Below are 13772 nucleotides of genomic sequence, written 5' to 3' on the forward strand. Positions count from 1 at the left end.
TATCATGTATCATATTTATGGTAATCTTTCAAGATTACCTTTGTCGATACATGGCCTTAATAAACAACTCTGTTGTGAAGGCATACAAAGCATCGCTTGTTTAAGGTTGCCTTTCGCGTTGCTTCGAGTATAACCGCTTTCTGGACTGCTAGTTTTCCTATTATTTTACTTCTTTGCTCTGTCTTTACGGGGGTTTGGTTCTGAGAATTATCGTCACTACGTGATTTCGGGCAGAACTGTCGTGATAGCATTCAATAATAACGAGAAATTTTCTATCAAATCCTTCTTATTTTATCAGGGAATTGATAACTGAATTATATATAATTCAAGACATTTATTTTAAGCTTTGTTAAAAAGAAATATTTGAAAATGAAGCTCACAGTTAGCAACGAACTTGACTTCTCTGACGGTTCTGAATATGAACCTGAAGAATTGAAAATAACATTCTGCTGTATCTGAACTGAATAAATTGATAAAAAAAGACAATTGATTAATTGATATAATAAAAATTTACGTACAAAAATAACAATTCAAGAGATATTCATCGATTGTATCTTCTCCTCTCGCCGGCTCTCGCAAGTTAGTGTAATTAGTTCTAATATTAAATCCGATATAGTGATCCTAATTTACTAGATAAAAATAAATATTCATGTATATGCTGTTTGCTATTCATATGTTGCAGTGAAAATTTTTAGTACGAAAATAATCTATAAATATTAGATGTGCAACAGACGTGCTATTCTAAAAAGTGGTGATATGTCAAACTGCAACAAATTGGATTGAATACGACTTAATTAAGAACAAGCGCTGAACAAGCGGGAAAATTAACGAGAAATATTTGATATGTTAAATAAATAGCTTACGATTGCTACCAAATGGGAATAGTGAGTGAGATTCAAATAAAAATTATAGTTAATTCCGAGCAATTAGAATCTATTCACACTTATCTATATTTTCAACAAAAATCACTGAATAATTTTATCGAGCAGATTAGAAAATAAGAGTTTACGCATACTACTTTCTCCCATTTTCTTTGGATTTATATTGCCAAGTGCCTATGTTTAAATACACTAACATTCCTACAATATAGGTACGAAATCTTTCTGTGAACAAAAGATTAAGATACAACTTGGACTATACAAAAATGTTTCCTACTTTATCTGCTTCTCTTTTGGATTGTACTTATCAGACTCCAACGCCCCTTCTCTGTTTTCAGTTCCACACTCTTATCTCTCCACATTTTCCTCTCTTCGGGTATAGATAGCTCTCTACTCCACTATTTAGAAATAATTGTTGTAAAAAATTGTTATCTAAGATACGAACATCAGGCGAGGTCGGATACGGCGATCAATCGACAATGGGAGAGTTGCGACACAGTCCAAAAAAATTATAACACTTACAACAATACAACAACAACACAACACATCTAGACCCCACATTTCTCACGTACAAATAATAAGCGTATCTACTTTAGATTACAGCACTGGTGAAAAGTTTGTGTGATAAGAACAAAATTGGAAATTGAAAATGGTAGATGGTCTGAGTAATTAAACGTACATTTACATACGTAGATGTGTTTGTAGATATCGCGAGCATGGCGAAAATTGCGATCGGACGACAAATTATTTAGTGATAATAATAGCGAAAAATTACACCTACACGAATACAATTGCACGCTCTCTGCGTTATAATATTTTTATTTGTACAAAATAATATATAACAATTCAACCTAGAAACCGACCGAGTTTTTCTAGGGTTTCTTGAATTTTATCAAATTTTTATTTCTAAATTCACATGACCAGGAATATTGGAAAATCGAAAGAACCCATAAATTTTCAGGGCATCTTACTTATTGGATTTGTTGAAGTATCTTTCCTGGTCATAATCTAATATTGGAGATCATTTAGAATTGGATGTTGAGGAGGTGGAAGGTATTATAAATGATTTGAAGTTACACGTGTGAAATAGAGGATTGTTGAGTCTTATCTTTGATGAACCCCTCTAAGTTACCTGTAGGGAACTTTGTAAGGGGTTTGAAAATGAACTTAAATATATCATGGCAACTTATTGTAGGTTTCCACTTATGTGGAAGAAAGTTCACATTATGATATATCCGAGGCTATGTTCTAATTTTATTTTCGAGGATATCTTCAAATGCCTATTTATGATGTCGTTATTTGTGCTTTTCTCAATTTTATTGACAAAAAGCGCTAAGACAAGAATGAATGACATTTGATAAGTTTTTATTGGATCTAAAGCATAATTTTGTACTAACGGTGAAGGTGAATAGTGGAACTTTGATATATACGAAAAGTATTAGTAGTTTATCGTTTTTATGTTTTTTCATATTCAGAGCAAAATTAAGTCTTTGTCCGTAAGTTGCTCCCGACGAAAGTGTAGAGAAGTTTAAGTGCTAAACCCACGTTGTGAACGTGAATCGTTATTAGAAACTTTTTAAGACAAAAATCATTATGGTCATGAAAATTTAGGCCCCAATATACTACGATATTTGTTCAAATAAAATTACTATTAAACTTTTCATTTTCTTTGGCAAGAAATCGCCTTTCATCAAACCGCTTTCGTATCTAGTGTTGTAAGGTACAAGTAATATGGGCACTGGGATTGTAAAATTTAAGTCAAATCTTAACGTTATTAATTAAATCCAAACAGAATCGTATTTCTATTGCTAAATACTATCTTTTAATGTGACCAGGTCGGAAATTCGCAAACGTGTAATGAACCAAACAGTTAAGAATGTCAAAAGTATCGTACTTTTCAATAAACTGAAAAGGCAAATTTTAATCGTGTTAGCACCCAAGTGTAGTTTAAACAAAGGATCCGTCAGCACCTGCTTCCTTCCTCTTTGCGGATGGAAAGGTGGATCCTTTTGATGCTTTTTTACTTCTCACGTCAGTGCTCCGGCCATTTCAGTTCAGGAAGCAACCGAGTGGACGGCAGACTATTCACGAATGACTGACAGGCCTGCCGGAATTTACGATTGGTGTATTCGAGGCGGCTTGGATCAGAATAGGCACCTTAGCCGGGTTATACCATCGAGAGAGGATGTAATCCGTCGTATATTTTCCTTTCCTCGATTGCGGCATCTGGGTTGTTAAATGTTTGGCTCCGTAGCCTTTTCAAGATACGTATAAGATATGTCGCTTTTATCGCCCAATTGGCGATAGGTCGAAGGATTCTTAACAAAGTAGAATTGCCAATATATATTCGCGAGTCAAACAGGTGAACATTGTCGTCGCAAAAGCAAATTTGAAATGGCTGCTTCCAATTATTTTAAGCAGACTGTAAAGCAACTAAAGGTTTCGCAGCGATAATCGCTCAATGGTCTGAATAAACTTCTTAGTCGACCATAATATCCTAATACTTGCTTAACATTATCGCCTTTTCTTGAGAGACTGGGTTCTTTGTCGTTGTCCATAACTTCCTTTTTACAGTACATTGTTATATGAGACCACTCTGTCCGAAAAAGATCGATTTCAATATTGAAAGAGATGAGAAGAACTTATTCGTATGAAGTTTGCAGGCTTACATAGGCATAAAAGCACTTTGGTTGCTTTTTCCTGCAGCGAGATGTAATTCTTTAATCATAAAATCCTCCTCTTCTTCATTGTATATTAGGTTACTGCCAGGTGTCTCATTTGCCACTTCTCAAAGCAGATTCGATTAAATTTTTCCCATATCATGATTTAATCTACTTCCCTCCGATTCATGTAAGATTGTCAGGCTTTCTTGCGTATTTAACTTTCTGCTGTTCCTGCGGACGTAGTGAGGTACTCGTTCCCCTATCAGACGCTGTGTCCTTCTCCTATAATATGCGCACTGCAGGATTACAGTGCCTTATAGGAGGCAATGTGGTCAGCATTCTGCTCGCCCGTGATAAATACCCTGATTTGACTCCAGTATTCATTTACAGTTGCGTCCAGTAGTATCGACGTCAAGTCATGATACTAATCCAATGCCCCAAGTGAAACCGCGACCCTTCATAGAATAGCCTAGTGGTCTAATCATGGAGCCTATTCCTCTCTTCACTTCGATGTTGTTGGCAAGGGATGTTAGCGCCCACGCTTCTTGGCGAGGCACTGGGGACAATCTGGGGATAATTTTATGTAGCCAAGGGTAGTTTGAACTTTCCAAAATCATTCGTAATATGTTTCTATAAAGATCGAACAGAATTCGTTTTACTCCTCTAATAATTTTCAAATCTAGAAACGATAGGTCTCCACCGTCTCCGATTTCCATCGTTAATTGTAAATTGCGATGCCTCTTGTTAAGCATCTCCAGCATCTCCACTTCTTTTAAGATTTCATGTTTTCAGTTTTCTTTTTCCCAATTGCTATTTGGCTCCTTAGACGCTCCTCTAGTCTCGGGTGGCGAACTATCAAATATGGAATATGAAAGTTGATATACATATATATCTCTTATATCCTGTGTTTGGCGAAACCAGTTTGTTCTGGGAATGGTTGTTGGAGCTGCTTGGAACTTGTTAGTTTTTTGGTAGCTTTCCTCTGTGAGACAACAACCCTCTGCTTTTCATCTAGCATCTTGTTCTGCACATAAACGCCTGTGAATTAGTTCACTTCCATAATTCTCTTACTTTATTCTATTTCTAAAAGTTGGTATCGAAACCTCTTGACTAATGTGTATTTTAGTTCAGTTCCGAATTGAGCGATAAGATGCCATTTTAGTCCGGAAACAATGGTTTGACTCATTTAGTGTGGTTCCCTTGGAGTATATGATCGTTTTAAATAGGGTCTATGGCATCAGTTTCTATTTTTTTTTCAAACTGGATTGGAAATGTTCTACTTAGTTTACAGTTTTATTCATTTTATTTAAATCAAAACTATTAAAAGTGTCCTTGCCTGCTGTAGCCTTAACGAAGGCGAAAAAGCTTTTTGCAAACCCCAGAAAGATCATTGATTATAAAGAATCTTTGCATCGAAGTGTCAGCATGTTTCCGTATCGAAATGTGCATCGTCGAAAAGATCTGCTTCGTTCGGAATACTTGCTGCTTGTAACGATCGTCGCCCTAGAAGAACGCACTCCTTCTGTGCACTAAGTTAAGTTATCCCCCCCCCCCCACCTTTTTATGAATAGAGAGGCCTGAACACGAAAACAACATTTTTACGAATAGGTTAGTAGACACAACTTCATTTACCTACATTCGTCAACGAAGCTGAATCTATTTTTTCTGTGCGCTAGTCACACAGTTCCGGAGAAGATTCCTGTAGATAACAATATTATCACGATTCGTAATCAGGTGGGCTTTGAGACCTCCTTGTTCGGACATGTGATTGGTGGTCATTGTTTTGGTGACTGTATCACCAAGGTTGATAGGTTTGTGGACCTCCACAATTTTCACCACCTCGTCATCGACGGGGCACTGTTGGAGAACAGCACCAACTATAAGGTCAGTTGGGTTTCGACCAATCCGTTGCGAATATCTATTTATCTATCAGCAGTAGCCTTAGGAATTGCTTTCTGAACGAGTGTAACAAAGGTGGTGTCGACATGGCTTCGAAAGAAAACATCACCTGAAGGTCGCTCACCTTTGCTTGCGTTTCGCTACTAATTCCTCTTGTAGGATAATGGTGGGAAGCGAATATCGAGGGCACAAGGCAATTTGTATATCTAGGGAGCTTCGTTTCTCCCAATGGTGGCAAAAAATTTGATGTGGTTTGCCGCAAAATCTATCTTCACTGTTTTGTTCAAAATCTGAAAATACAGTTATGGCAACATCAACATAAAGTTGAAGCTGTTTCATGGCAACTGTTCGCGCGGAAAAGTATCTGGAAAGTGACTACCACTGTTACTAGGAAGATCCAAGCTTCCATCAATTTATTTCTGCATCGTGTCATCAACCTGAGACAGTAACAAATAAACAACTCCCTCGGCGCATGGGCGTGCTGAGAGAAGATGAAAGTGGCAGTGGATAACTAACGCATTGAGGAAGAGCGAAATGGTTATCGCAGATTATGCCACACAACGATCCCCTCTATCTCAGGATGGTCGTCAAGTGGGTCGCTCTAGTAATGTAAGGTGTAGAATATTAAGGATTAAAGTAGGAACCGCCAACGGCAACTTTTTACACACAGAATGTTGGATTCCTGCAAGGGTACGCCATCGGACTAAAAGCTAAACACCTCCCCGTCATCGAAGAACTAGCCGCAAACCATTTGACACATTATCTCCGGCTAGCTCTCCCGGGGTCAAGGAATTCCTTTCACCAACAGAAGGAGAGAAATGAGAGAGAGTGGTTTTGTTCGCTAATCGAACTCAATTTTTTTGGCAGCAAGAAGAACCCCAATGTAATGCGCAAAACGATTCCATCTCCCAGCGCTCCTCAGCACTTCTCTGTCAACGATGCCTGGATAGAACTCCGAGTCTGCATAAAGCTGCTAACGAATCCCACTCCCCTTCTACAACGAAATTCCACTCCATTCCAGAACATGTTAGGGAATCGTTCTGTCCCAATCTTTTGCAGGTAAGAGTGAAAAGTTCCATGCCCACTTAGAAGTTGGGTAAGTAAATAATCAATCTCACCATGGTTTCGATTCCACCACGGATTTAAGTTGTTTTACTTTACCAAGAGGCTTGCCACTAATTTAGCGTACGTTATCGTTGTTCACGAGCAATCATCTTTCTTTAGTTCTCTCCCTTGCGCTTGTAGACGGCTTTCCGTTTTTTACTAAGGGGGGCAACGGGGGTGACCCCCTGAGAAATTGCGATAGGCAGACGCCACTCGCAAAGCTCCTTATCTCTACACTTACGTTGGGTGCTTAGGGTTCTTGCCATAGGCATTAATCTAACCTCTGCACCGTAAAGCATAACGTACTATGTTGCACCCATAAGAAGACGTCCCCTCGTAGATACAGGGTCTTAGCACTGAGATCTTGTCCACAATTATTTTGATTTGCTCCAAAAGCCCATCTTCGAGCGGTAATGCAGGGAAGTAAACCGTTCGTTCTGACTCTATAGTCAAGTCACAAATCGACATGGGACGCTGAATCGGGATTGTTTTTGTGGTCAAGATGACAAGGTGACTATTTTGGTTTCTTCCAGCGCAAGACTGAAAGCATGAGCATGTTTACCTATATATATGCCAAGCCTGCTTTGCGCCTCTTCCAATAATGCGTCCTGCAACAAATTCCGCATTATCATCCGCATAACCGACCATATCACTGCCATATCAAGTCTTAACAGGCTATTGTAGGAAGCATTCCAGAAATCCCTATGATAGATCCAGACGCTTCCCCCATATAGAGGTGTACGGTAGCCAGAAAGTTGTAATCTAGATGGTAAGTTGTAGGGAACATAATGTAGATCACATCTAAATATTTTGCATGCTTGTTGCGAAATAAGTTCATTCGCATTCAAACCTCTAACTATTGCCCTTTGAAGCAATATAATGAAAGAAGTATTGGTCTAGGTAATTGGTCGAAACTTTCATAATTGTTTAGGAGGTAGTTCACGAATTGATCACAATTAACCATGAGGGATAAACGGCCAGAGCAACCCTAGTCTTATGCTGTTTATAATGATCGCTATTAAGACGGCTTTATATTCGGTTTCCTTTTTTAAGGTTTTGTGTGAAACAAAACCTTATTAGAATCGATTCGATGTCTGTCTGTCCGTCTGTCTGTCTGTCTGTCTGTCTGTCTGTCTGTCTGTCTGTCTGTCTGTCTGTCACACCCGATTTATTCGGAAACGGCTGAACCGATTGTCACGAAAATTGGTAGGAGTATGTAATCTGCCGTTCCCTTTACATGCAGCAACTGACGCCATTTTGTGTTAAGTTTAAGGGGGGCTCCCCATACATGTGAAAGGAGGGTGCAAAATTTTTTTTCATAAAATGTGGCCATGTGGGGTATCAAATGAAAGGTCTCAATTAGTACTTTTCGAAACTGGTTCAATATTTGGTATTGGGTGAAACATAGGGGAGTGAGGGCTCAAAATATGACCCCCAAAAAGTGTAACAGGTCTCGTTCTCAGAACCTATCCAACCGAAAAATTTGAAAAAAATCACAGTGGTGCATCTCTACGAAATCTAGGCCTCAAAATATATCCGGTTCCGATATCTGCACAAATAAAGTTAATAATAGTATATTTCCACATTTTTGAAATTTACCCGGCACCCCCCTTATGTTCATCCCAGAAGTACAAAATTTGGCATGCATATAATGAAGAACATAGTGCACAGTTTGTTCAAGTTTGAAGAAAATCCAACTATTATTGACAAAGTTATAGGGGGTAAAACTTTACTAGTTTTTGCGAATTTCGTGCACTCTTCATGCATGACTGCATGACGTCATCATCACATATCAATTCGTCAATACCACAACCAAATGAGTTCTTATGAATGGGGTCCCAAAGAATTATTTTGTTTTAGTTTTTTAGTCATTTGTATATGAATATCAATTGTGTATGTAGGTATATAGAATATGCGTGCTAATGAACTTTGTGGGTAGTGCCTATTCAGAAATGTGGGTACGATCAATTTATATACGTGCATATATGTGTACGGTATTCGGAAATAGGCAGTTTGTTTGTTTAGGGTGAGCGTAATATCTATGGCTGTAATATGTACGTATGTCTCGTAGTTTGGAAAAATATGTAGGAGTATGTTGGATTTGTAGCTATATACGGGTAGAAAAATGTGCGTTGAAATTTCTTAGATAAGATGAACACAAAACCTTTATACCCGAAGCGCGAGCTTCCGGTATTCCGACTTGTTCTCATATAGTTTAGGTGCAAGAAGATCTTATAAACAACAAAAATGTTCAAAGCTTGCATAATTTATCAATTGGAAATATAGCATCAAGGCAAGTGTTATTCGAAAGTAAACAAAAACTCTTACAAAATTCAAGAAAAATAGACAACGGCTTTGAAATTTCATCCGCATGCCTTTGCTATTTCTCAGGATTCATATCCTTGAACTTTGCAAATTTCCAAAGCATTCATTAACTTTTCAAACCTTCTATTCCGTAATTTGCGTAGGCGCTGAATTATTATGAAATTCTTGTAAATTTTTATGAATATCAACATAGCAGAATATCAGATTTTATCTGGCCCTCCTGGCCGAAGTCTTCGGAAAGGAAGAATTGTTATGCATGAAAGGCAATCTATAAAACAGAATTACGAAGGTATTGCTTCTTCGCATAAATTTTAATGCTCGTCTGCTACTTTCCTTTGATTTACAAACATCTCAATTTATTCCGAAGAGAAAAACATCTAACAAAAAAATTCACTTATGTGTCATGAGTTATGCGAATTTTGAAACAAATCAATTTATTCACATATGCAAAGCATGTTTAGAAATAATTTAGTTGGGAAAGGATATAAATTAAAAACGCTGTCAGAAATATGAATGAAATCATTATTTTTGTATCGAGGAGATTTGAAAACAGTAATGTTTCGGATCAATTTGAAAACTCACGATGAACATTCCCACGTGAAATTAATGATTGTGGCTGAATTATACTTAATACTTTTGGAATGAAAAGAAAGCAATAAAATTTGTGCTAAATACGCGAATGCTTTTACGGTTTGCCAATATAGAGTGATATAACTTCTCAGTGATATATTTTATCAAGTAATGTTTATCGGTGGAAAGTTAGTTTTTAACATGTTATTTGTCGTGCTTATGAATGAGGTGTGTTGAACGCGATGATAGATTTCAAAACATGGGATGTTACCGGAGGTATGTTATGCGTTTGTCTCTTGCTCATCCAAACATGTATCTCCATTGAAATCTTCATGATATTATTAACTGAGTTAGGTGATTAGCATCGATTTTCACTTCAGGTCATATAAATTTTTAATTCAATTCAAATATGAAGTGAATTATTTCACTTATTTAATTATATGGTTTCCTTGAAATCCAACTCCAAATATAAATACATATCAAATAGGACACGAAAGAAGCCTCACCTAAAATTATTCCTTCACTTTACAATTAGATTCAGAGAAAAACATTTTCTAGAAAATTTCATGATAAACATATTTATTACTCCCATTTCAAAATAAACCTGAATCATGAAGTTGCTTTATTAAATCTTCCAATTTATTACTGGTTTAATCATGATACAGGAATACTTTCCAGTAATCTGGACCTGAATCTAGACGTTGCGGTGTGGAATATCTTATCATGTATTCTTGAATAAAGAGAATTGTAATTTCGAAAAAAGTCATTCCCAGATACCTCAATGTTTTCAATATTTCGAAATCATTTGTTGATGCTTAAGGCAAGCCAACACGTATGGATTCATGGAGTGAGCAGTACGTGCTCAATCAAAATCCATTCCATTTTGTTTATGAATCCATAACTTTTGCATGTATGTAGTAGCTTATGCAGAATGATAAATTAAGTGGCCACATGAATATTCTGGGACTTGTTTGAAAGCATTGAAAATTACTTGATTTGTTTATGCGTAAAGTTCATTATGATTCAAGTTTGATTTATAAAGCAGGAACAATAGAAATAATGCTTGATATATGCATATGCATCTATTGTTATTTCATAATTACTCTTTTCTTGATCTAAATATTAAATGACGATCCCAACTACGAGTAAAATACAGTTAAATTTTATGAAAGTGTATATTATTAGATAATTACATAGTCAATTCCATAAATGTTGTCACCATTATCCGATCGTGGTGTCGTTTTTTTGTGTACGACACTTTCATATCTTTTTATAAATATGACAAATATGACGACAATTATCACAATGGGATGGACTACAACATCTATCCAACAATCATTAGCTTAGCATTATAATCAACACGTTCTCTTGTCTTTTATGCGACTTGACTACCTTCATTTTGTGGATTTTCACTCTTTTTAACTAGTTTTGGTTAACACCTGCTCACACCGCATCCAGTTGAACAAATATGATGGCTTTTATTAAAATACGAGAGTTCAAGCCATTTGTGTTAAATTCTATCTGTTGTTGTTATTTACAAGTCCTTTACACAAGGTTGTCTGGTTGACGTTGAAATAATATATAACTGGATATGTATAAACATATGCATACCCATAACTAGTTTTGTAATTATTATTTGAGCCATTTTTCTTCTCTTATGCATCAACTATGCAAAACAACACTCATACATCCCCTTTGGTTCGCTTTTCAATCATGCATTTTTTTCATTCTATCGACAACAAGCTACCAGTTAGGCATAAGTATGAAGTCAATATTTTTTCCAAATACATCAATATTCAGTAGGACGTCCTATTTTACACATCCAACTATCAATAATGGATGAATTATTCCATTGAATGGACGTATTCCATTTCCAATTAATACATTAAGTACTCCCTTCTTAGAGTAGAGAGTAGAGTAGAGTTTCTCCCTTCAAATGCTTCAACTAAATTAACTTAAACGCAGTGAAAATACATTCTGACAATCCTTTTAATGACATCAAACCAAACATTGTTCTATTAGGTCTGTCCATATGGCTATTCGATATTCTCTCTGTCGTCCATAATTCTAATATATTTAATAAGGAACTGCGGACACGAAGTTTACCGATTCGATATTCCTTATAACTGCCTGGTGGCCTAGCGTCATCGTTTCATGTAAGGTAGGGTCTTACACGTCTTCTTTTTCTACCATAGATGTTATACTTATAGACTTCTCAGACTGGATCATGTTCAGTCATACATATTAGTTGACCCGCCCACCGCTGCCTATCGAGCCGGATTTCCATCCATGAGCAGCCGAACGCAGCTAACAGTTCGTAATTTTTCTTCCTCAGAATCTAAACCTCCGAGGAATACACGAGGACTGATAAAATGATTATCTTTTATAGTAAGACCAAGGAGACTATAGCACAACCACATGGGTCAGTGGCCAGTTAGCTACCTCGTCCTCCAAAGATAACAATGACATTCCGCGCCTTACCGCTGGATTTGCTCCTCCTCCTCTCACTTCCCAAAATCGTGAAGGGTTTGTGATGGTTTTTTGGCATGATCAACCTTTGGCTCAAACTCTCTTCTATTCTGCAAGATTTCAGAAAAGAAACCACGGGCATTCATTCCAGCCGCTTTTAGCCAGAAAGTATTACAGGATGTCCATGATTTCACGCACCGAGGCATCAGGACAAAGAACCGGTTAGTAACAGGAAAGTACTTCTAGTCCTCCATGAACAAGGACATCACTTCTTGTGGCAGACAGTATATCACGTATTAGAAGTAGAAGGTTATGAAGAATAAAATGAACTGGCGAGAATGGATATCACGTTTTGGTGTACCAGCCGTATTTTTAATTGACCTGAAAATGCAGTTCGAGTTTGCTCTTTTCCTGGAGTTAGGCGAGCTCCTTTGTTCCAAATGGCACAGGACAACCGCATGTCACCTGCAGTCCAATGGAATGTTGGAACCATGGCACCAGACGCTGAAGTCCGCTTTAATGTCTCGCGACAATCCGTGTAGTTCGATGACCCTATCTTTTGTCCTACTTGGCCTCCGAACAGCCCAGCGAGAGGAATTCGCGAATAGCCCCACATAAATGGTGTAGGGGGAGAACTTAAGATTGCCTACCCTGTGCTCGACACAAGGTCGAGTTTAAGCGACACTGGTGTGCTGCGGCTGCTTAGGAACGCGGTTTCCATGCTGGGACCACCTCCATCTACGCGACACACGGCTACCACGTACAGCGCCCGCAGGGATCCCAAGACGTGCTCACATATCCTCATTACCAAGGATGCTGCCCAGCGCCTTCTGTGAGCACCATAGCTCCTTCAAAGTCCTGGAACGCACCATTCACCTATTCAAACTCGACGGTCAGAGCAGGCCAAAGTGGGTCCCCTTGTCGAGATTCAACCTGTTTACGGGGCAACAGGTGGTATCGGCAGCAAAACGTGTCCATCCAGTTCGATTCTTAAAACGATGAATTGCACGGATCGTTTCCTCCATGCTTGGTGCTGAGACCATTTTTCTTTTGACTTCAGTTGTTCAAAATCCCTTCTGTAGCTTATAGAACCTTCATAGTGTTGACGGGGAGTTAACTATATTCTTGTTTCGTTCAACTGGTTTCAGTTCACCTTTCCAAATACCAACTAATGTTGGTATTGCTGTGGCCTTGTATATGCTTCTTTAACAAATTAGCAAACACCACATTAATTCTACATACTTGGTTATTTTCGAGATGATGTAACTTGCAATTCAGCTATCGTCAAGCAGCTCATTATCCACTGTGAACGTTAAGAAGATGTTTGAAGTTTTTTATCTGGTTTTAATGCCGGTTCCGCTGTTTATGTAGATCTCTGTCGGTTGTTTATGTATATGCCTGCACCTAATTTAGTCGAGCGATGCTTATTCCATTCAATAATCCTTAAAAATAGAAATAGCATGACAATATTTAGCTTCTTCTACCCGTATAAACTTTTGATTTTGCAAGTAAATTGGTACAAATCGAGGGAATTAGTTCCCGCTTAAGATGACAGTACCATCTGACAATGCCAAGTCAAAGCTGTCCGTTCCGAAGGGTTGATAAACCGGAATCTCGGTTTGAGGCCGCTACCGTGTGGAACACCTCCCTGAATGTTATAGCCACATGGCCTATATCGGTAGATTTCCAGAATATCGTCTGTTTCTATTGAAGGTAGATTTCTTATTTTTAAAAGCAGACCTTGATACCATACTTTGCCTAAGAATTATGGTACATCTAAAAGTATGGTTGAATAACATATCCTATCTATTATATATTTTTCTAAGAGACGATTTTAGGAACCTGCATTTTGCTCTGTGCTTCT

General features: G+C 37.8%; 1 protein-coding gene across 16 annotated transcripts in view; it reads left to right on the plus strand.

Moving 5' to 3' along the window:
* The window catches only part of LOC119651965 (RNA-binding protein Nova-1), a 278014-nt gene that overhangs the window by 9414 nt on the left and 254828 nt on the right, over positions 1–13772 (plus strand). For 2 of the 16 annotated variants that reach the window (XM_038055833.1, XM_038055834.1), the window contains exon 2: positions 1316–1446. The exons of 7 other annotated variants lie outside the window; for them this stretch is intronic. In XM_038055833.1, coding sequence (XP_037911761.1) covers positions 1316–1446 — 131 coding nt within the window. Of the gene's footprint in view, positions 1–682; positions 885–1315; positions 1447–9490; positions 9716–13772 lie in introns of those variants that run through there. 7 more of the 16 variants (XM_038055837.1, XM_038055845.1, XM_038055840.1 and 4 more) reach the window with 6 other exon arrangements.

This window comes from Hermetia illucens, chromosome 3 (assembly GCF_905115235.1).
Source record: "Hermetia illucens chromosome 3, iHerIll2.2.curated.20191125, whole genome shotgun sequence".
Taxonomy (NCBI): domain Eukaryota; kingdom Metazoa; phylum Arthropoda; class Insecta; order Diptera; family Stratiomyidae; genus Hermetia; species Hermetia illucens.